The sequence below is a fragment of the Marmota marmota genome, unplaced genomic scaffold (assembly GCF_001458135.2).
Source record: "Marmota marmota marmota unplaced genomic scaffold, marMar, whole genome shotgun sequence".
Taxonomy (NCBI): Eukaryota; Metazoa; Chordata; class Mammalia; order Rodentia; family Sciuridae; genus Marmota; species Marmota marmota.
Window position 1 is genome coordinate 53,354,529 of NW_025999842.1, and position 25,568 is coordinate 53,380,096.

Below are 25,568 nucleotides of genomic sequence, written 5' to 3' on the forward strand. Positions count from 1 at the left end.
CACAAAAAGTCCCCCAAAGTGGTACAAATGCACAGTGGAATATCACTCAGCTTTAAAGAAGAATGAAATTATGGCATTTGCAAGTAAATGGATGGAGTTGGAGAATATCATGCTAAGCAAAATAAGCCAATAAGCCAAAACCAAAGGACAAATGTTTTCTCTGATATGTGGATGCTAATTCACAATAAGGGGGTGGGGGCATTGGGGAAGAATAGAGTTACTTTTTATTAGACAGAGGAGAGTGAAGGGAAGGGAGGAGATACAGGAATAGGAAGGATGGTAGAATGAAACAGACATTATTACATTATGTACATATATGACTGTATGACTTATGTGATTCTGCAACATGTACAATCAGAAAAATGAGAAATTATACCCCATTTATGTTTGATATATCAAAGTGAAGAGATGCATTCTACTGTCATGTATAACTAATTAAAACAAATAAAATTTAAAAAATATAAAAATGCAAGCAAATTTTTTAAAAAGATTTATTGAAATAATAGCACAATACATTACTAACATGATGAAGACAATTGTTATTTTTCAGAGTATTTTGTAATTGCCTAACTATGCTTAACTGCTTAGGTATGAAAAAAAAGCAAAGCAATTAAAATTAAGATAAAATTTGATGCTACTTGATAACTTTCACAAAGCAACCATAATTTTTTTTCCCAAAAGTCAGCCTTCTTAAATGCCACAAATGATCCCTACTCCACACCCACCCCATTGCTCCTATTTTTCCCCTCCCTAAGAAAGATAAAAGGCAAAAATAATAGCCAAATAATAAGCTAAATATAAAAAATAAAATCCACAATTCAAAAACATAAAATTCTTTTTTTTCAATCTCTAAGTCTATGCTCCTGGGCATATGGAAAAGCAATGAAATCAATTCTCTAACTCTTTTTCTTCTATCCCACCCCATACATTTCTGAATAATTGAAAATCCATTTATTATTGTGACTAATTGTATACAATCAGGAGTACTAGTTATATTGTTTTACAATCACATTTGGCACAATTTTTTTATGAGAAATTATTCAAGTGTTCTCTGATCCACACCTCACAAGGTAGACAACCTTAAACATATATAAGAACTTAGCCCCGAGTGAAAATGACTTTATTGAGCTTTAGGCCACTGGTCTTTAGAGGTGTGTGTGGGGGTGTGTGGTTGGAGGACTCTGATTATCCCTATAATCTCCAAAAGTATCCCAAACAAAATGACCACCATCTGTATGCCTTAGATTCAAGCCAAGTTCTCTCCAGGGACTCCAGTGAGTCCCAATTACACCTTTATTCATAAGATCCTCCACCAGCAAGGATGAAGGGGTTTTCAGCAAGACACCCTTTGCCAGGAGGGTTGAGCTGTTATTGTGGTCCAAATGGGGAGGTAAATTTTCTTTTTCTTTTTGAGAAATATTACACTTAACTTTGGGAATAAAGATATATTCTTTGAAGACTATTAAAACCAAACCAAAACAAAAAAGAAAATCTTAATGTAATTACATGCTAATTAGGGGAAATTACATTGAGTGGGCCTCTCTTGATGTTTAGATGTTATTGTTAATAATCTAGATATTAATCCAGAGATCATGAGTATTTTTTTTTCAAAAAACTGTTCTTATGTATACAGAATAGGACTTAAAACAAAATTTTGGTCATTAAGTAGAAATATTTCATAATAGAAAATAAATATAGGAAAAGTATGATTATATCAAATAGAAATGCATAGATAAACATGCGTATAAAAATGTTAAATTGGAATATCTATGTCAAATTAACTGACTCAACAGAGTGAAAAATGATTCTTAAGGTTTGTCTCTCAGCCTGTAATTCTATTTTGAAAAAGTTCATTCAATACTTTTATTGAATGCCTACTATTCTTTGGTTCTTAGATTTTGTTTTGCTGTTTTAGGAGAATGAAGATCATTGTTCAGGATGTTACAATCAGAAATAAGTTTCTGTATTTCACAGAGCCCTTTATTCTTTACCTTCTTTAAATTCTAATTTTTGAAGGGTGTCAGTCAAATTTTGTTCACAAGTGAAATATTAAGAAAGAAACAATGGAAAAACAAAATAAGTGCCTGAAATGTAACAGTGAACATTGCTTAAAGAAAACATGGAAAAGACTTTCAAAAAATTCTTAAACATGATCCTTCCCATCCTCAGAGAGCTTTTGATTTCCATACTGTGGAGCACTCCATAATCAGTCATGGGGTTCCCACACACCTCTCTTTACTTCTTTGACTTCTTCTGTCTAACAGGGGCAGATATATTTCAGCCACTACACAGTAGCCAGAGTGAGGTGTGAGAGCTTCAATTTCAGCAACACCATTAGCCCCTTCATATACTTGTTGCTCCTATATACAAGGGGAAGAAAAAAAATCATAAGATAAATGATTTCCAGTGAGTCATGATAAGCTCTACCTGTGTTAAATTCAGTTAGCTGTCATGGTACCCTAGTTGATGGGTTGTAGGGTTCCTTCTTAGACACATCCTCTTTCCCCAGAGTCCTGGGCTGCAACTTGGTAAAGGGACTGGTCCAGTGGCCAAGTAGCTTCTACCCGAGACTTCCCTGAGGCCTGTTGATGGATTAGCTTGGATATCAGAGTCTCTTTTTCAAGAATTTAAACTGTGAAGTGAGAAGAATGGTTTCCTGTTTCTGGCTGTCCATGAGATTGCTTGTTATCTCCTAGTAAAACTCCTCTGCTTTTGCATTTCAGTGAATTTGAACAGGATTTTTCTTCCTTACAATCAAAGTAATCCTGTCTTAGATGGACCCCCCCCCCCAAAAAAAAGAAACATTCAGTTCATCACTACATCCAAATAAAGGCACCAAATGATGGATTTTCTAATAGCAAAATTGGTACAAATATATTGTGCTGTGATAAAAAAGCTACTCAAGTAAATAAAGCATATAAAACCCACAAAAAGAACATCTGTGGCGGTAAAGTGGAATTAAATATTGTCAATACCAGTTTCTAGATGTGCAAGGAAGACCAAGTGGAGACAAGCTGAGTGAAAGGGCACATAAGCACGCATTTACACACACACACACACACACACACACACCATACTTGTACACACATGCACACACAGAAATTCAAATGGTAATCCTAGCACTGATTCCTTCTCAACAAAGGTTAAAGTGAGAAAGAACAAGAAAATAAAAGAAAAAATAGAGGAGTGAGTAGCAAAAGGCAGGAAAATAATATGGTCAATGTGTTAGTTATGTGAACAAATTAAAAAGTATTAAACTTATCTGTCCATCCAATCTTACCTTTTTCAGTGAATTTTTAATTATAAAAACTCGGTATAGTAGGTTGTAGTAATTTTCCATTGACATATTTTTTCCTTTTTGTTCTTTATATGGCAAATGTGGAGCATGGAGTACCACCAATGAAGACCCATTTATTTGGGTTATGTTTACAACTGGAGGATCTATTTTCACTGGAGAAAGAATAGAAATTTTGACAAACCACTTAGAAAATGAAATTTTACATGTGAACACATTATGCATCCTGACAGATCACTATTGTGTTCAGAAACCTGGTGGAGGGAACACAACACAACCTGGATATGATTTGATTTATGTCCATAGTACAGTTCCATGGAGTAACTGGTCTTTTTAATAAGTGAGATTGGATCAATTTGGAGGGAAAATCTTGTTTCTCTAAACTACTCATTTGCAAAATCAAGTCTGGTTGGATGAAAGCAATAATTCTCAGCAACTATAGCCTATAAACCAAATTTGGCCTGTTTGTTTTGGTAAATATAAAGTTTCACTGGACCATAGCCAACCCTGTTCATTCTCAAACTATCTATGGTTGCTTTTGCACCACAATGAAAAGCTGAGTAGTTGCAATACAGACACACGTGGCCCACAGAACCTAAGGTATTTCCTATTGGATCTTTTATAGAAAATGTTTGGTGATATTTGCTAACATAGGAGAATATTTTTATTCTTTGGGGGAAGGTGGGTTCCTAAAGCACTAATGACAAAGGAAATTAATGATGAATTGGATTACACTAAGAACTTCTGTTTATTAAAATATACTGTTAAAATGATGAAAAAAATCATAATTTATCAAAATATACTGTTAAAGTGATGAGAAAATTCAAATATAATCATATTTTCAAAATGACCATGCTACCAAAAGCACTATACAGATTTAATGCAATTCCAATCAAAGTACCAATGACATTCCTCATAGAAATAGAAAAAGAAGTCATGAAATTCATCTGGACAAATAAGAGACCCAGAATAGCTAAAGCAATCCTTAGCAAGAAGAGTCAAGTAGGCGGCATCACTATACCAGGCCTCAAATTATACTACAGAGCAATAGTAACAAAAAAAAAACACGGTATTGGCATTAAATAGACTTGTAACCATTGGTAGAGAATAGAGGACACAGAGACATAAACCCACATAACTATAGTTATCTTATACTAGACAAAGGTGCCACAAAACATACATTGGAGAAAAGATAGCCTCTTCAACAAATGGTGCTGGGAAAACTGTAGATCCATATTGCAACAAAATGAAATTAAATCCCTATCTCTCACCAAGCACAAAACTCAACTCAAAATAGATCAAGGACCTAGGAATTAAACCAGAGACTCTGTGCCTAATAGAAGAAAAAGTGGCCCTGATCTCCATCATGTGAGATTAGGCCCTGACTTCCTTAATAAGACTCCTTTAGCGCAAGAATTAAAATTAAAAATCAATAAATGGGATGGATTCAAACTAAAAAGCTTCTTTTCAGCAAAAGAAATAACCTGTGAGGTGAATAGAGAGCCTCATTTGGGGGGCAATTTTACCACACGCACATCAGATAGAGCACTATTTCTAGGGTATATAAAGAACTTAAAAACCTTACCTCCAAAAAAACAAATAACCCAATCAATAAATGGGCCAAGGAATAGAACAGACACTTTTCAGAAGATGATATGCAATCAGTCAATAAATATATGAAAAAAATGTTGAACATCTCTAGCAATTAGAGAAATGCAAAACTAGTCTAAGATTTCGTCTCATGCCAGTCAGAATGGCAGCTATCAAGAATACATACAACAATAAATGTTGACAAGGATGTAGGGGAAAAGGTACACTCATATACTGATGGTGGGACTGCAAATTGGTGCAAACAATCTGGAAAGCAGTATGGAGATTCCTTTGAAAACTGGGAATGGAACCACCATTTGACCCAGGTATCCCACTCCTAGTTTTATACCCAAAGGAATTAAATCAGCATACTATAGTCATGTGGCCATGTCAAGGTTTATAGCAGCTCAATTCACAAAAGCTGAACTGTGGAAGCAAACTAGATGCCCTTCGATAGATGAATGGATAAAGAAACTGTGGTATATCTCACAATGGAATATTACTCAGCATTAAAAGAGAATAAAATCATGGCATTTTCAGGTAAATGGATGGAGTTGGAGAATGTAATGCTAAGAGAAGTTAGCCAATCCCCAAAAACCAAATGCCAAATGTTTCCTCTGATATAAGGATGCTGATTCATAATGGGGTTTGGGCAGGGAGCATGGGTAGATTAGACAAAAAAGGGGAGGAAGGGGAAGGGACGGGATATGGGAGTAGGAAAGATGGTGGAATGAGATGGACATTATTACCCTAAGTACATGTATGAAGACATAAATGGTGTGACTCTACTTTGTGTACAACCAGAGATATGAAAAATTGTGCTCTATATGTGTAATATGAATTGTAATGCATTCTGTTGTCATACATAACAAATTAGAATAAAAAAATTTTAAAAAAGAATTAAAAAAATAAACATTTTATATAAGACATGTAAATATATTATATATAAATATAAATTTATATGAATATATATTCATATAAGTATGAAATATTTTGTTATATACATATATACACTTGCTATATATATATATATATATATATATATATATATATATATATGCTTTGCTTCCTCCTGCCAAAGGGTCTTTATAAATACTGCTCCATTTGTCTGGAATGCTCTACTCAACCATTTGTCTGATTAACCGTATTTCTCTTTAGATATCAGCTCAAGTGTCACTTCTCAGAGATGCTTTTCCTGATATCCCTGACCAAGTCCCTCCTTGTCTAGGGAGTTTCATGACACTGTACATCATTCCCTTGTACCATCTGCCACAGTATTGTTTTATGGATGCACGATTATTTTATTAATATTTGTCATTCCTATTAAACAGAAAGCTCTAGAAAGAAAGGGACTTCTCTGTTCTGCTGTGCTTGCCATATTTCCTCTGGAACTTAGTAAAATGCCTTAGTAGAATGCCTGGAGTAATTTCAGAATGAACAAAGGCGCAAATCTGACAGTAGTTTACCTCATTACCATATCAGACCTAGTCCAAATGCATTTTTTTATCTTTATTTATTTATTTGTTTATATGTGGTGCTGACACTCAAACCCAGTGCCTCACACATGCTAGGCAAGCGCTCTACCACTGAGCCACCACCCCAGCCCCAGCCATATGCATTTTTAATCCAATAAATTCTGGACTCAGATAATATTGAAATTATACTGAGCATCAAATTCTATTTTTAACTTAAGGTTTTAAAAAATCTTGCTTTGTCTCCAGATAGACACCAGGAATCAAAACTTCAGATAATATTCTGCAGGTCAAAAACAGGTCTCCAGTGAGCCAATGCATACAGGTGACTCATGATCTTGTATCACAGGCTCTGCAAACATGTTGCCCTACGATCTGAAAAGCATGTTTCTTAAAAAAGGTTTTTCAGAAAGACTCAGGAGGAGAGGGCCAAGTTGGAGGATGAGGAGAGCCAAGTGGGCAGGGCTCCTCAAGATTGCTTCCTGAGAGAAGCTGCAATTTTAACTGTTTTAACTGACTGAATTTCTTATTCTTTTACCTATTAGGCCCTGGCATAAAAAGACTTTTAAAACCATGTCCAAAACTTTTTTCTTTTCTTTTTCTTTTTTTTTTAGAGGGTAGTCACATAGAAAGAAACTAAACCTTTCTTAACACTATTCAAATTTAAACAAAATTGTGCCAAAATCTCCCCTCATCTCAACCAATGTATTTTGTTATTCCTACCTGAGTAGCCTAATTGATTAGACTGGAGAAAGCTTTGTTTGATGAGTAATTTGATTGGAACCTATTTCTAGACTTGCACCTAGTCATCCAACCACTCTGAAATTCCCCTCAGCTGGTGTAAACCAGCTTCCTCATGCAACCACCTTTTCCTCAACCAGAGAATTGTTGGTTGAGTACCTTGAGCTTGAATTTCAAGTTCTCCTAAGAAAGCATGTACCAGAGACCACATGTTGGTTTGCTCAATTCCTGTTTCTCCTGTCTGCTAATTAGAGAGTTGGAAAACAAAATACACAAAACAATAAAACAAACAATACAGCAAAAGAAAGAGATGTTTTCTGAATTCTATTGCATCCAGCATTTTTGACATGACCCAATTAATTTGGATTTAACTGGACATCACACCGGTTAGAAGAGGCATATGGATGGACCCCTCAGTGCTATTAAACCAAAACTCTATGTCACCAAGGCATCTCTGAAGTAAAAGCATTTGCTGAGTCATTATAGATGCAGAGTAAAATACAGGGTAAACCATAATGAAAAAAAGATCTGGGTCAATCCTACAACTATTAGTAGCAAGCTTAGGTAGCAGGTAGAAAATATCTGCTAGATCTAAAACTATGGGTATTTTTGTAAACTTAGGGGAAAGGAAAGTACTGTTTAAGTTGAGCCTACATTGGTTATAGGTAAAGGGGTGGGACTATTTGAAGTGGTGATAGCTTTGGGATGGGAGGGCAATCCACAAGAAAAAGTAATTGTTGCTTCTAGATTTATTGGTGTGAATAGTCCAGAAAGACTACAGGTAACAGGACACTGTGGCCCAAGAGACTGGTTGGTCTTGATGGGAATTGGTTCTAACATACATTGAAGAATGTAATGTTGTTCTTTTCAGTATATGATATTGATTAACTTTTCCTCTTTTCTCCTTCCTTCCATTCTCTGGACCTTTATAATTAAATTTAGGACATCTCAGTAATTTCCTTTTATCAGTATTAAGATCTAGAATGTTAATATTTTGGTGTCCATATGAAAGAAAAACAATAAGCACCTACTGACAGGAAGTATTTAAATAAAAGGTCTACATGACTATGGAATTGCAAGAGTCTCATTATAGCCAAAATAATCTTGAGGGTGGGGGAACAAGGTAGGAGGGCTCACCATTTCAATTTCAAAACATAATACAAAGCAACAGTAATCAGGACAGCATGGTTCTGGCAAAATGATACATTTATAAATCAATGGAATGGAATTGAGTCTGGAAATAAACATTTTTCAACTTATTTTCAACAAGGTTGCTGGTATCATTCAAGGGGGTATGCTAGTCTTTTCAATAAATGATGCTGGGACAACAGAATAGCCATATTAAAAAATGACATTGAATCCTTACCTCACATCATATTTAAAAAAAAACTAACTCAAAATGAATCAAAGACTTAGATGGAAGAGGTGAAACTATAAAATGCTTAGAAGGAAATACAGGATAAACCATAATGATCTTGGATTTGGCAAAGTATTCTCAAGTATGACACCAAAAGCATAGTGATCAAGAAAAAAAAAAGCTAAATTGTATTTCATCAAAGTAAGACTTTTATATTTTAAATGACAGCATCAGGAAAGTGAAAAGAACCTACAGAATGAAAGAAAATATTTGAAAATCATATATCCAATCAAGGACTGGTATCCAGAATATAAAATGAGCTCTTATAACACAAAAATAAAAAGACAAATAATCAAATTAAAATTGGGTGAAGGATCTGAATGCATGGTTCTCCAAGGGAGATATATAAATGGCTAATAAGTATAAGAAAAGTTACTCAACATTCTAAATCACCAGGTTAAAATCACAGGAGATACTTTTTCATACCCACTAGGATGGCTATAATCAAAACGACATATAGTAAGTATTGCTAAGGACATGAAGGAATTGGAAACTTCATACACTGTTGATGGGATGAGAACTGGTACAGTCTGCCAGATCCTCAAATGGTTAAATATAGTGTTATCACGAGACCCAGCAATTCCACTCTTACATATATAACCAAAAGAAACAAAAATATATTCCCACATGAAAACTTGCATTCATTAATGTTTATAGCATATTATTCATAACAGCCCAAAGGCAGAAACAAACCAAATGTCCATCAACTGAGGAGCGGGTGCATAAATAGTGGGACATCCACATGATGTAGTATCATTTGGCCTACAGGGAATGAAGCATCGATACATGCTACATCACAAATAAACCTTGAAAACTGGATGCTCACTGAAAGAAGTCAGTCACAAAAGATTACATAGGATTCCACATAGAACAGGAAGCTGTAAAGTGCTGGCATGTAGATCAGTTACAGCTTAGAGCTGGGGTGTTGGGGAGATGATAGAGAGGTGATAGCTAGAGACCATGTTTTTTTTTTTTTTTTTGAGGTGGTGATACAAGTGTCCTAAAATCCACTGTAGGTTGATGATTATACATATATGTGAATACATTAAAACTAATGAATTTTATATATTATATGGGTAAATTATAAGGTATGTGAATTTTAATCTCAATAAAACTTTTTAAAATACCTAGGAAGGCATAGTGACAGCCTATTTCCCCCAAGTGCCATCATTACTACTCTGAGGATTCAAGAACAAGATAGTGTGTGAAGTGGGTGGAGCCCGTACAGTCCTTGGTTTATAGTGGTTTGACTCATATATTTTTTTTTTTTTTGACTTTCCAGTGGGGTGAAAGTGATACAAATTCATCAGAATCTATTCTCCAAATGTTGAATTTTTCTCCTTTTCCATGCTAGTGAAATGCCAAGCAGCCCGGGAGCTGTGCTTCCCATTCAGCCCTGTGACCATGAGGGGAAACAAACTAGCACTCCATGGTGGGCTGTACTGATAGGCCATTGTTAGGTTAGGGGCAATAAATGCAGTTTTATGATGTTTTCAATGTACAGAGGGTTTATCAGGACGTAGCCCTACCACCCGTTGAAGAGCATCTGTATATAAACTCAACAATATGAACTTCTCAAAAAGGTTGTGCTGACCCTGCTGAGTATACAGCTTCCTAGTAAAGACCAGTGCTGAACAGAGACACACTCTGGTGGCTGTTATCTGCCACCTGGTTGCAGGCAGACTTTTATTTACTTGTTTACTTTGGTCTCTTCCCACAGGAAGGGGATAAGAGGCATTGGAATAGACACTTCTAGTTTAATGGTCTTTATTTCAGTTTTTCTTTACTTCTTTAATGCTTTTTATCAGCAGATTCCTCTCTACCACAGCATGCCCATGGACGTAGTGAACACCTTATTCATGACCAGATTCCCCCACAATACATTGCTTAAGACAAAGAAATCGTTAATATGGAAGAAGTGAAACAAAGTCTCATACCCACAGTAATGTTTGGCCTTACCGTATATTCCACCACTCAGAAATTCCTGACTTTACAGGAAGCTGAAATGGACACCTGAAAACTCAGTTTGAAAGACACCTTGTAAGGTGATATTTGAATTAATATAAGCTCTAAGCCTGTGACCAAAATAAGGTGCTATGTCTTTCTGATCTAGGATACAAAAGTGGAAGTGAGAGGGGCATATAGTGAACAAACCATAAACTTTTTGTTTCCTGTAGGCTTGACCTTTAATTCTTGTGGTTTATAACAAGAATAATTTCAAGACCTGGAAGCAGAGGCTGCCTCTTGACCATAATAAGGAAAATAAGGTTCTTGCATTGTCTACAGTGATTGATTCTGATGATCAAGGGAAACAGAGTTGTTCTGAGCACAACGGGGTCAGGTCATGCCTGGCATCCTCTGGAGGGCCTCTCAGGGCTTTAATATTTGGTGATAAAACTAATGTAAGATTATGTCAGTTAACTAACACCAGAAAGACTGAAAGAACTCCTTATTGTGAAAAAGAAAGTGCACATTGAGTTAATAATGTGAAAAGAAAATATTAACTACAGCTTCATGACTCTTTGCAACTGTGAGAATTGTGCTAAATGCCTGCATTTTCTTTCCTGGTTTGTTACATAGACAATACCTGTACATTAAGAGTTTTAGTTTTTCTCCCTCCCTCTCCACTAATATTTTATACAAGGTCTGTTGGTAATGGCTTATTTTATATTTTACATCTTAGACTATACTATATTATTCTGTGATTATGATTAAGCTAAAAGAGAAATAAAATCACCCAGAAATGTATTCCTAGAGAGCGTTTTTGTCTCTCCTTTTGGGGAGGTGTCTAAAAAATCTTTGTTTCCTCAAAATAAAATTCTTCTCCTGTAGGCATTTTCAGGAACTTAACTCTCTTATTTGGGGAAGTGTTGGACAATATGGCTTCTTCTCTGCTGTCTAAAAATACTTTTTCAATAGAAGCATCAATCTGGCAACGTGTGAGAGGGAAGGCTCTGTAGTCAGAGGCAACAGGGTTTGAATCCTGATTCTGGTAACCCACACTGGGAAACTTGAGCAAGGACTGAGCCTGGTTTCCTGGTCTGTTGGGTCAGAGTAATAGAAGATATCCCTAGATTGTTCAGAGAACACCTCCACCTAGCAGTACCTGGCCAAGCCCTGGAGGCTGTTCAAAGGCAGAAAGAGCAAAGGCAAAAAAAGTGCATGGGAAGAACTCACTTTCCCACCAAGGAAAGAAGCGCGGTGACAAGCTCCAGTCGGAGTAGCGCCCAGCAGAGGCCATCCTCACCCTTGCGTAGTAAGGTTCCTGCAGATTCGAGGTTTCATTGGTAAGGTCACAAAAGAGTTCTGGAGTCCCCCAGCAGTCCTCTTTATTTTGCCATTGTCTCTGGCCATACCTGGAGAGAGGAAAAGAGCAAGATCTGCATTTCTTTTCTTCATTAAAGGAATCTTCAGGGTTTTTTTTTTTTTTTTTCCCAGTGTATTAATTTTTTAGAAAGCTTGAAACCTGCCCTCTAACATTATTACCATTGTGAACACTTACAGCTATCTTTAAGAATTTCTAAAAAATATTTGTTAGTTGTAGATGGACATCAAAATAAATAAATAAATAAAGGTTTTTATATGGTGCTGAGGATCAAACCCAGTGCCCCACACATGTTAGGCAAGCCCTCCACCACTGAGCCACATCCCCAGCCACAAAAAATGTTTTTAAAATTCTTGTTAAATGCTAGCTTGGTGAAAGATGAATTTAACCTTGACAACTTCTGTATCACTAAGATAAGTGTGTGTGTATAAATACTGAGCAGTATTCTGATGTATGGATAAACTTCCATTTTTAAGTAGTCATCCTCCACATCCGTAATGCTTCTGAGGTTTTAAGTATGTGGCTTTTCTTCCTCTTCTCATCAGCTTGCTAGTGAGTAACACAGCTGAGCCTGAGAAGTTGCTGCCACTTAGATGATGCTTACTGAATGCACATAGCTTATATCTTTATTGACAATAGAATGGAAACAGTAGTGAGGGCTCCATGGTGAGCCCTGTGAGCAGCGGTTGGAAAGAGAGACGGAGGCTCCTGTACAAAAGGGTGGTAAGGCCAAGAAGCAAACAGGTTGGCTCAGCCTGAGGCCAGGGGATGGGTAGGCTTTACATCCTTACCAGTCACAAATCTCAGCAAGGGGTGATGGTGGGGGAACAGAGCAGGAAGTGGAGGCCAGAGAGAAGCCTCCCCAAAATATTTGTTGAAGGACTTGGAATCTTAACTTTCTAGCTATATAATGAGGAATATTGCTGTTCTTTCTCTTCCTAATCTATACAATAACAGCAGTCTCATTACAGTAGGATTAAAACAGAACCAACATATGGAGCACAATTTGATATTTTTAAATTGTTGTTTATTGATGAGACCTTGTGTTTGGTAGCTGAAGTTAGGTGTCAAGACCTCTTTTTTAATATAATACCTCATTTTTGCCACATCCCAAATGACACAGATATTAACAGTAGACCCACATAAATCGGATGCAACAAAAGTGAAAGTTTTCCAAATTATAAATCTGCATTGTGCTGCTGAAAATAGCACAATTAATTAATAGAGATTAATTCTATTTATAGCACAATTCCTATGGAGTCAGGAATGGATCCAGGTATTCTGAGTTCTGAAATTTATATAAGCTTGGGAGCCCTCTTAAAGAAAAAAGAATCACAGACTAAAAATTCTTCCATGAGGACTTGAAATTTAATCTTCATTAGCTTCATGGTAAAAATAAATAAATACATAAATAAGAGTACCAATTTCTAGTTTCTATATGCTGGAATTACATCCCCAATTGTGCACAGATGTAATTTTTTTTTGTAGTGGAGAACCTTTTATTGTAATGATTTTTACATCTTACAATTACTATACAAAGTACTTAGAGAAAAGCTGGAGCAATTAAACACCAAGAAACTTCTGGGGATATTCTTTCTGGAATTAATTAATAGGAAAAATCTGTTCTAGGACTTATCCCATATTGGAAAACACAGATGTATTTATGGAATAAGAATTGCTACCTTGATTCATGTCTACATTTGAGTTTCTGAATTTCTGATGAAAAAATGTAAAAGCTAAATTGTGATGACCTTCTGTCTCATGCTCAGCCAGCATCTCGAACCATGTCAAGGGAAGAAGAGCCTCAAAAACCCACAGGGAATACACGAGTGGGAAAACCTGCCATTTCCAAATCAAGATGGTCTGTTTCTAAATCTTGATCCAAGAAAGGAGTTTATTATCTCTGAGTGTTGGCAAGGATCTTATAAGATTACCTTAAAGATCACAGGGAGAGGAGCATGCATCAGCTTGTTCCAGTATGTGTTCATGTGTACAAGAGTCATTAATGTTTGAAAATAATTTTCTAAACAGTGAACCCACTCTTAAAATGGATTTTTAGATTAAAACATATCATGCACTCATCTTAATGTTTACCACAGGATTATTTCAACTATCAATCATTTCCCTGGAGTACTGGCCATGTGCTAAACAAGTAACTTTCAACGTTCCTTTGACAAATGTCTATTGAGAGCTCACCCTGTACCAAGCACCATTGTGGAGTCATAGTCTTGGTGCTGTTTGCTAGGCTGTAGCATCTCCCCTAATGACTGCATGTCATCGTGCATTTCAAGTTCCCAGACAGCTTTCAGGGAAGATAAGTCACCCTACCTCTGCTTCTTTTCAACCCCCTTGAAGCCCCTCAGATGAAAGCTTAGATCCTAACACCCCATTGCATTCCAGAACATGCTGTCCCTGTGGCCTTCTCTGCTAGGGGAAGAAGCTCAATTTACTTACATTTTGTATTGCACAAAATAGGTACTGTTGTTGCCAGTAAGTGCTTTCCCATGCTGCCATTGCAATATGTTCTGGAAATTTCGGGACTGAAACTGTACCTTCTGAGGCTTCAGAGAATCACGGGCTGGCAGAATTCCTAATAAAAAGAAGGAAAAACACTGAACATGACTCTGAACACTATTGTTATTAATAGTAGTTTTTACTATAATATCTGCATCAGGGTTCCCTAGTCACACTAAGTGTAGGTGGCCCAGAAATCAACATTTTTGACCCTTCAATGTGATGATTTTGATTCATGATATAGTTTCTTTTCTTCTTTTTAATTTTCAGTTCTGGGGGATAGAACTGAGGGCCTCATGTATACCAGGAAAGGTCTCTACTCTCAAGCCCAATGTGAGGTTTCAGAATGATGTGATCCAGACTATCAAAATGTATGAGATATTCTTCCACCTACTCCCCAAGCTGTAAGGGAAATAAATCTCATTGAAAGATTATGGCCCTTCGTTCCTTCCAGATGGAGATGGGATATAATGACTGGGATGAATGCTCCACACCAAGGCCACATGTTCACCTTGCTAGGAGCCTCTTTCTTCCTCCCTCCACCTCCTCCTTGTGACTGGCATTCAGTGAACATTGAACTGGCATTCATATGAGCCATCAACTAAAATCAGGCTCTGTGCTCAAAACTTGTTAACTCATTTAATTCCCACAGCCACCAAATGACATAGGTATTTTTATTATAACCTTTTCAGATGGGGAAACTGAGGTCTAAAGCAAGCCCAGCAAGATGTAGAACCAAGGTCATTTTGGTAGCCCTGGAATTCCTGGAAACTGAGTTCTTGTTACTAAGGACCAGAGAAATAGTGTATGCTAATTCATAGATTTCTGGAAGAGACAGCTCTGAATTACTTTTATGTATCATTCCTGGACAACTGCACCGTCATGGGAATTTTCTTAAGCCCCTTACACTGAGAGATACCATGTGTTGACCTGGGATTCCAATGGCCTTGCTCTGAAGTATGTTGTGGTAATAACTCTTGGAGGGTTCTCTGTTAACATCAGTAGTGAATTCTCACAAGTTGCTTATGGTCCCTATTCTGTGCCAGGCACTACTGTATGGAAATTGGCACATATATTAACTCATTGATCTTCACAATGACCTTCAATCCTCATTCTACTGAGGGGAAAATTGAGGCACAGGTAGTAAATGGCAGAATTGAAATCCAGACTCTGACATTCTGGCTTAGGAGGCCTGCTCTCATCATCACTAAGCAACAGTGTCCCTTCAAGGCAAAAGAAATTTTAAAGAGAGAGAGAGACAGATGCATGCACATTTGTTCCAAATGAAGTTCCTTGTGCCCGCAACAGTGCCTCCTTTTAATAGACACTCCTTAGGTACCTATAGAGTTACTCATGCTGTACATAGAAGATCACCCCGTGTCTGCTCTGACCATTTAGTGACTTAAAAAAGCCAAAATCTTTACAAAACCCAGAAAAATATCAGTGTCATCTCTAACTGTCCTTTGATCAGATTAAGATGACAGAGATTGGGCAATTAAGAAGAAATGAATCACTTACCTTCTCCACCAGTCAGGAGGAGACTGACCAGGACACCTAGAAAGCAATGTTTTCGCCTCATGGTCGAAGTGCGACTGGTCTGGCAACAATGTTCCCTTCAATGAGAAGACAACTCAGGACAAAAGAGGAAATTAACACAAGCAGGCTGACCATCCTTTTTTCAGGCTGTTTCCTTGAATAAATTTATTTTGTTACATTGCATTAGCAAAACATTTTAAATAAAATGAAAGCATGAGAATCACTTCAAGCTGGGTGCAGTGTTGCACCCCTGTAGCCTGTAGTCCCAGCAACTGGGGAATCTGAGGCAGGAGGATGGCAAGTTCAAGGCTAGCCTGGGGAATTTAGTGAGACCTTGTGTTAAAAAACAAACAAAACAAAAAAATAGACAAACAAACAAACAAAACCCCAACCAGCCAAACAACAACAGCAACAAAAATAAACCATACACTAGGCGTTGGGTTTGATTTCCAGTACTGAAAAAAAAAAATAGTAAAAAAGGTAATTTGCTATAAGTCACATTTGGTAGAAGCTTGTTTTTGTTGGAGCTTTGCTAGCAGATCCTGAGGGCAGGGGCAGGGACTTTGCAAGTTGCAAGGAAGAGAGACTGACAGGGACCAGGATTGGGCCAATAAGTTGATTTTGAATAATGAGCTTCGTGATTACAGCTATTAGGGCCTTTGGCAGTTGTTCACAAGGTGGAGTCTTACTGATTCTTTCCATCTTTTTCTTTCTTCTTTTTTTGGTAGCTCCCCAACTAACCTAACTCCGATGCCTCAGGCCTTCCTGCACTCTTTGACTTTCCAAAGGGCTTCCTGCTGTATTACGACTGGTCCCCTCTTGTTGGTGGCCTTGGGTCCCACTAAACTAATGCCGCTCCCTTTTCCATTCCCATACTCTGGGTTCCAGCAACCTGGATAAAACCTATCAAACCAAGATGCCCTTGAGAAATGAGTGTGAATCAGCATGTAGCTCAGTCACTGTGAACTGCATCAGATCTGTTTCATATCTCCTTCGAATCCGACTGGATTAAGTCATCTGTTATTTGCCCATGATTCACTATATTGTTTTTCTTACCATTTTTCTTCTACCACACATTTTTAGAGGCACTAAAATTATACTTCCAAACACAAGAAAGTCATGAAGATTTTTTGTTGTTGTTGTTATTAAAAGAGGCTCTTGAGGTCAAAAGAGGAAATGCATCTGGCTTCTTTGTCTTTGTAGGCAATCGGTCTTTTTCAAGTTCTTAATAGAATAGCCCCTTCAGTGTGGAATACATTGTGCTGGGTCTTACTTACTCACTCATTCATTCATTTCCATTTAACAAATATTTGTTGCCCTGCCATAAACTCGGTACTGTTCCCAGCAGCAAGTAAGACAGACACTGTCCTGCTTTCTGGAAGCTTCTTTTTAGTGGAGGCTGGAGACGTGGATGATAAAGAGTTATGTCAGGGATGTTACTCTATTCAATTTTCCTCTTTCACTTTCTTCTTCTTAAGTGAAAGACACCGTTTCAGAGAGTGGCTTGAAAGTCACCTCACCCCAACCTCCATCACAAAGATTAGCCAAGACCAGAGCTTTGGGAAGGGAAGGGGAAGGTGTAGAAGAGCTCAAGGTCAGGGTGAGTGCTGCTGATGGAGAGGGGAAGTCTGTAGAGAAAGGAGAGGACAAAGAAAGGAGCAGAAGGGGAGTTTTCCCATGGGTGGACCCTCTCTGCTATCCCCAATCCCATGATCCAGCACCTTAGGAGAGCAAAGTAGATACTGGGGGCTTGTGACTCTGGGGCTTTGTGGGAAACTGGGGCCATTGCAGAGAAAGCCTCAACTATGACCAGTTTGGGAACAGAGCTTGTTAGGGGTTTTTTCAGAGACCAGTGGACACAGCTATCACCAGTGTCATATAACAAATTCCAGAGTTACTTGGGACAGCTGTGACCCACACGTTCTGTAACCAGAGCTGCATGGGACGGTTTGTGTGTAACACCAGGTGTGTTACACACACCTTCATGCTGTGTCAAACTTCTGCAATCCAGATCCTTATCTCCCCCAGCTAAAGCTGTCATTGCTTATAAGGTAACTTGTGCTTTTAAAGAAGAAATGAGCAGCATATCTTATGTTACTTTCTACCTGGTTGGTGTGCCTTGTCTTCTGGCCTGCTTGGCTTCCTCCTTCACTTGCTGATATTGCCCCACTCAGTTCTAGACTTTACATTGACCTTGTTTTTTAAGTGGGGGCTGATAGTCTGGGTTTCAACTATTGGTGTTCAATATCTTCAATACCAGTGGATCTTAACTTTGAGTTCCAGTTAAGAACAAAGGGGAAATATATTACGTCAAGATTTTACATGTAGAGAAGCAGATAATGAAATTGGGACTTTTAATGAGTTATTGATTTTGTAGAAGAAATAAGAGCAAAAAAAAAAAAAAAAAGAAGGGAGAAGAATGTAGAATATTTAAGAATTGAATTCTCCAAAAGGGTGAACTTTTGAGCTCTCCAGTTTTAGAAGCCAAACCAGTCCTATCATCCTTCCATGAGCTGAATAATATAATAACCTACATAGAACCCAACAGTGCCTCAAGGTAGATGAAAAGAGAAGATCAAGTTCTATTTCCCCACTAATCTGAAAGCAGAAGAATTTGTACAGAATTGTTTCAAATGCTATGTTATTTGGTGTAGGTAAAAAGAAAATCATAATTAACAGGGGACTTCTGTTTTGCCTTGCTTCTAGTGTGGAATGCTGGATTCAGACTTCATTCTTGGCTTTCTTCCTGCCTTCCACCTATACCCTGTAGGGTAGAGAGTCCACCTTGACCTTGACAATGGGTTCTTCCATTGTGTTGTGTCTGGAGAGAACTTACCCAAGCCTCTGCCTTGGAGAGAATCCATTTTCTTCTTCTGTTCTACTTGTGCCTTCAGCAAACTAACAATTCATCTAAGTAAGGAATCATCATTAGTTATTTCTAGTTGTGACATAGGATTTTATTACTTTTATTATTATTATTTTTTAGAAAATATTGCAGTAGAATGAAATGGCATAAATTCTGAGATTTTCTTTAAAATAACAAAGGGTTGAGAATAGGGGTGGGTGACTGTCCTCAAGCTGATAATTGTTGAAACTGGATATTAGGTACTTGGAGGTCCACTGTATTTTCTGCTTTTATATATAATTTTTCAAGACAAAGGAAATATTTTAAAAGTTTATCTACAAGATGCCATCTTTATAATACTCGTTTGAATAATTCTAATGCCATTTTGATGTCAATAATATTACATAATAATTATGGGGCTCTGTGTTAAGTTCTTTCCATGCATCATCTTAATCTTCTCAACAAGACTGGGAACTTGGTATTATTATCCTGATATTATGAACGAAGACGCCAAGACAGAGAGGCTGTGAGAACTTGACCAAGCCTCTATAGAAAATGGGGTGAGGGATAAAATTTCATCAAGGGCCTGAGGGATAGCATAAAATTACTTGTGTGTTATTGTAATATTCATTCTATAAAGGGATAGAATGATGTCAAAGAAGATTTGGCTCTTCATTCCTTTAACTGTTTATTTATGCAACAAGAATGTTTACTGAGAATCTGCTGGATGCCAGGCACTGTGCTAGGAATCAGGAGGCAGAAATGAACAATATGGCAGAGCCAACCCATGGAACTGCCAGGTTGTGGTGGCAAAGGGCCATATGTTCCTTATTTTCCATCAGGAAAGTTTTTAAGAGTGGGTACCCGGGATGGTGGTATTCACCAAGGGAAATCAGATTGACTGAGTTTCTTGTTTTTGTACCAGATCCTTTCCCTCAGTCTGTGATGTGGAAGTATCTGTTCACCTTGAATTATAATTAGAATGTCAAACTCAAGGAAAACCTATAGAACCAAAACCACCAACAACGTCATTCCTTTCTTTGTTAGGCCCTCCTAACTCCCCTGAGTAGTGCCTATGACCTTTAACAAGTTCTGCATTCTAGAAATAAGGATTTGCAATTCATAATAGTTTGTGGACTAGAATTTAGAAAAGAAGGAACTTCATTATTCAATCAGACAATAAGCATAATGACTAATTCAAGTTTAATTTCTATAAATTTTTGGACTATGAACACTTACACTTAACAGGCTGAGTCTTCTTGATCTGAAAACCTAAATATGAAATGTTCCAAAATCTAAAACATTTTGAACACTGATGTGAATTAAAGTAGAAAACTCCATACCTGACTTCAGGTGATGGATCATAGTCAAAATGCAGGTGCACTAAAAATGTTATAATACATTTACATTCAGGGAATATATATAAGGCATATATGAAACATAAATAAATTTTGTGTTTGGACTTGGGTCCTATCCCCAAGATATCACATTTTGTATTTTTGAATATTCCAAAACACTTCTGGTCCCAAGCGTTTTGTGATATTTGTAATAGTAATCAACTACTTATTTAAAAATCTTCACTCAAAAGACTTAGAGTTTCATTAAGTTAACCCTTTCTGCTCTTTGCTCATAGTTTTCTGGATAAGAGACTATTGATTTTGCATTGATTGTTCTGTCCAATGTCTTTGACTGACCTTGAAAACTCTACTGGTTATCACCAATCATTAGGTCCACATACAAGTATGTTTGTGTATATTGTTTTGACTCTGGAAAGATTTTCAGGGCATAACCAGAATCCCACCAATTCTCACTTTCTCCATTGCAACTGCTTGAGTCCTTGCTACCATGATATCTTACATGGATTGTGGCCACAGCCTCCTGTCTGGTCTCCTAGCCTCTGCCAATGTCCTTTGCATTATGGGCACAGTGTTCCTTTTAAATGTGAAATTAGAATTTTTGCTCAGAACCCTACAATGTCTTTCCATCTCATTCAAATTGAGAGCGAAACTTCTCTGACTCGGCCCTTTCTAATCTAACCCCATCTCCTATAAATTAATCTAGAACTCTCCTAACCTACAGAACTCACTCCAGCCTGGATGACTTTTTTCCATTTCTTGAACATGCCAGATACATCCCCACCCAGAATGGTCCCCTCTGTTGAATTCTCTTCCTGAGCTGTCTAAGCTCACTCCTCACTCCCTTCAATCTTTGCTTAAAGATGACCTCATCAGTGGATTCCTCCTGACCACCCCAAATAGAGGCACCCCCTGTCCCTAACAACAGGCTTTCTTGGCTTAGCTTGTCTCTGTAACACTTAGCATCATTTAATAGGCATGTTTTATTTTGTTTTTGCTGTCTATGTCTATAGAGTATAAATTCTATGAGGTCAGTGTCATTGTGTGTTTTGTTCTCTGCTTTCTCTCCCCCATGTAGGGTGAGGGTGGGCCCACAGAGAGCATTTGGCGCAAATTTAGTGAGTCAGTGGGAAGGACTGTGCATTAACTGCTGGTGTGCATTTACCCAATATAAGCTAAGAGAACTGGAAGATGCTTGCTTGATTTTTATGATCTGGGTTGGGGGTCCTGGTCCATGAGGGCATTATGGCTCTTTCAGACACCAAAAGGGAACTGAATGGGCAACAATGGCCTGTGTAAGTTCACGAGACACAGCAACCAACGTTTCAGCTGGACAAATTAACTTGTTTGACCCAGAGATTATCTGATTCTTAAGAGTTAGAGCAATTTCTCAAAGGAATCATCTGGGTGCTTTCTTGGAGAGTGGTAGTGCTTCTGGGAGCATTTCTTTGGAATTTTCTCAATCCAATTTTTCTATGGTAATTGGTTCAGATTTTTCTCTCCTCTCTCCTCTAGCTTTAGTTTCTGCAAATTTTATTTTCTTTGGAAAATCATCCATTTCATTCATGCTTTTATATTTACTTGAATAGAATTGAGCAAGTTATCCCTTTATGGTTTATTAATTTTCTATTTCTGTGGTTTCTCTTGTATAGTTTACTATTTTGAGTAATGATATTTTCTTCCTTGCTTAATTATTTTATTTTTTAGCAAATTAGCTCAGTATTTATCTTTACATTTTTTTTGAGAAACCAGATTTGTAATTAGTCATATAGTCTAATTAAAATATTTTTCCTGTCTCATTTTTATCTTCTTTTAAATTTAAATTTTCTTTTATTTTCCTTTTTTTTTTAAGAACTGGGGAATGAACCAAGTGCCTTGCATATCATATGTAAGGCAAGCATTCTATTATTGAACTACATTTCCAGCAATGACCACCTGATAGACACATCCAGAAATAACTGTAGGTGAAGTTGGAAATAAAATCTAAATAAGTTACCTATTGATTAGGTTTCTCCTAAACCATTGTTTGCTAAGTTGCAGAGGCTGGCCTCAACCTTGCAATCGTCCTGCTTCAGCCTCATGAGTACATGGGATTACAGGTGTGCCATTTTGCCCAGCTTGGAAATCCTCTTATTGTTTTGCTTTCTGGGAGAGAGGACAGAGAGATGGGTTATCATTTACTGTTCAACTTGCTAAATGACTATTGAAGAACAAAGATAATAATTTAAAAAGAACAAAGATAAAATGTGGCCAGGCAACTGTTTCGGTATATATCAGCCCAACAAGATGTACACTGAGTTTCCAAACAAAATTTGAAAGTTCTCATGAACCACAAAGTAAGGAAAATACCTTTTGTATTTTAAAATAGTAACTTTAAGAAAGTGTTACATTATGAGTAAATGAGTAATCAATAGGTAACTTATTTAGATTTTATTTCCAACTTCACCTACAGTTATTTCTGGATGTGTCTATCAGGTGGTCAAAGTTAAACAAAGCATGAATATATTCATATTGTTAAAAGGTAAGTGAAAGGTCTAGAGGTGCTTTTTAATATAAGAAATTAGAGATGTCATACCTTAGTGGATAAAACATGGGCTTTTGAGAAAGGTGAAACCTGAGTTTAAATCCCTCAACATATAGTTTTCTGAGCTTTATCTACTTGCAAAGTTGTCCCCATCCTGGCATTCAAGGGCCTGTATAATACTATTTATCATCCCTCTTCAAATGCCACACAAAACCAGATGTCTAATAACTTCATTTGATTTCTGGGGTTTCTGTACTCAGTTAAGTCCATTTAAACATTCATTATTTTCACAAATAGGGGTTTCATTTTAACAAGCAAAAGGTTCCTCTCTTCTCCATCCTATCTCTTCATGAGCCTAACCCATCTCCCAGCAGAGCTCCTGCCCCAGAACCATCAAGGCCTCAGGTGTCCATGTGCCAACTCAACAGGCTCAGTCTCTGGGCTTCACCTGTCCCAGCCCTGAGACCCCCCTCCACTCAACTCCTCAAGGCCCAGCCCTGCCTCTTGAATTTGCATTCTTAGTTCCTACTAAGTTGTATTCCCAAGACATACCTCTTTTGTTTCTAGTTTACCTAAAGGAAAACTTCAACTTTCTTGTCCCTCATTTCCTTACTTGGAAAAGGTGATTGACAGCCTGGTGACCATGGGTAAATCACTGAGCCTTGTGGGTGCAGGATTAAATTCTCTTTACCTTTTGGCTCTAAGAGATAGTATTTCCACTTGTGTAACTAATTAGGGCATCCTCTTCCTGACATAATTCTATTCTTAACCTTAATTTTAAGGCTGTACAATACCAGCCCCACCAGATAGCTATGAAGGTCAGTGAGAGAAACTTCATCAAGCATCTGCCTATAGCAGAGGTTGATGGTCATTCATGTCCCTCCTGTCTTCATTAGTTTGTAAATTCATGCATTCATTCATTCCTGATTGGTATCTCTGGTAGAAAGTGATGAAAAGTGTTCAAGCTCCAGAATATAAAGACCTAGAAGGGTCCAAAGCAGAGGAAGTGTACACTACACAGTGAAGCTAATCAAAGACTGTGAACAAAGCTAGCATTCAGTATTTAAGTCATCCACTTACATTCTTAGTAGGCACAAGAACAAGTACCTTAATTTTGACACAAGCGGTGATCTTCAATTATTTAATTTGGCATGAAATGATGATACAATAACATGAGTTTCTGGCAACCAGCAATAATGTAAGGGAAAAAATACAAATGTTACAGAGCGAGGCCATTCATGGAGTTGATGTGATCACAAATGTCCTCAGTCACCAGTTCTTGTAACCATGCCAGAAAGACTTCATATGTGTTGCTCAGAGTAGTAGGCATGAGTTGATTATAAGGGATGGGGAAAGGAAAAAGGGAGAGTCTTCTTAGATAGGAGAGGGAATGGTGCACCCCTCCTGCCCTTCTGTTTTATTGGGGGGTCCCAGGAAAGTTTCCAGAATACTGCCCAAGTCCACCCTTGACTTCTGAATGACAGCAGGATTGTATCAGACTTTCAAGTCCCCACTGCATATGGTCTTACCCAATGAAGGGGAGATTTTACTATTATAATGATGTATTGAGGATCTAAGGCAACTCTGGGTCACTTTGGCTGATTGATTCAAATTGGAACTTGTTCTTAGGCATGGGTGGAGTCTTTGCTCTTAATCATCCTGTGTCCTTGAGTCCTTGAGTCTTATAAAGGTTACAAAAGACTTCCACTTCAGGGTAACTTGTGTTCTTATTGGCAGGGAGGAGTTTCATGGGCCTACTTTTTTCCTGTAACAGGTTGTTTGATGAGAAATATAGCATATCCTATTGACTTAAGCCAGGCATGGCTGCAGGTAAATTGCTTTTTAAAAGAAAGCATGTGGGGATTGGCATGGTAGGCCCATTTTATAGAATGACCCCTTCACCTCATGTTCTCGCCACTCACATGATTTACTTATCAAGAAACACAATTATGTAGGAAATTAGTTAACACAATGGAAATACTGCCTCTTAAATGGTATAGGGAGTTCAATTTAACTCCCCCTGAGGGTGAAATAATTTACCCAGTCACCAGGGTTGGTTGATTGCTCTTGGGAAATACATAACACCAATTCATCATCTTTGAAAACGAGGAATAAAAGAAAAGGTATAATATTGGTAATAAGAATGCCAAATTACCCTTACTTATAGATGATACAGTTGTATACTGGGAAAACCAGTCAATTGGAAATCATGAGGAAAATAGTTTAGATGCTGGCTTAATACAAAAACAGTATGTAACAATAATATTTTTGTACATACAAGCAGTCTTTTAGAAACTACAATGCAAGAGTATGTTCCTTTTTTTCTCTTATTAATCTGCAATTTGTCAGCTTTTTGTTTGTTTGTGGTATTAGGGACTGAACCCAGGGGCTTTTTACCACTGAACTACATCCCCAGCTCTTTTTATTTTTTATTTGATACAAGGTTTTGCTAAGTTGCTTAGGACCTTGCTAAGTTGCTGGTTTAAAATGTCCAATCCTCCTGCCTTAGCCTCTCCAGTCCCTGGGATTATAGGCGTGTGTCACTGTGCCCAGTTAGTTTTCTAAGACAAAATAAGCTATCTCATTTTTATTTAAAAACAAAATTTAGATGAAGAATTAAATGTAAAAATGAAAACAATGAATTCCCCAAATACCAGAAAAAAACATGGATGAAAATGTATTTCTTGGGGAAAACTGGACTTTTTAAGAGTGAAAAGAAACAATAAATAAATTTCACTTTATAAACATTTTAAACATCTGTGTGGAAAGAAACTAAGTCAAAAGGCAAGAAATTATAAAATAAATTTTATGTAGCTTGAGGCAGATAAAAGTAACAATCAGTAAGAAAGACATCACCTTAGATAATAATGGACAAAAGACCAGGTTAATTAAATCATGGAAGTATAAAGACTATATATATATATATATATATATATATATATATAAGATGTGTA

General features: G+C 37.2%; 1 protein-coding gene across 1 annotated transcript; it reads right to left on the minus strand.

Moving 5' to 3' along the window:
- Positions 1-511: 511 nt before the first annotated feature.
- Positions 512-16,117, minus strand: Il22ra2 (interleukin 22 receptor subunit alpha 2). Its single transcript, XM_015498694.2, has 5 exons — positions 15,873-16,117; positions 14,295-14,430; positions 11,693-11,871; positions 3,281-3,450; positions 512-2,360 (listed from the first exon to the last, which is right to left on the minus strand). The coding sequence occupies exons 1-5, from the start codon at positions 15,931-15,933 to the stop codon at positions 2,211-2,213; spliced, it is 696 nt and encodes a 231-aa protein (XP_015354180.1). The 5' UTR covers positions 15,934-16,117; the 3' UTR covers positions 512-2,210.
- Between the last annotated feature and the right edge of the window lie 9,451 nt (positions 16,118-25,568).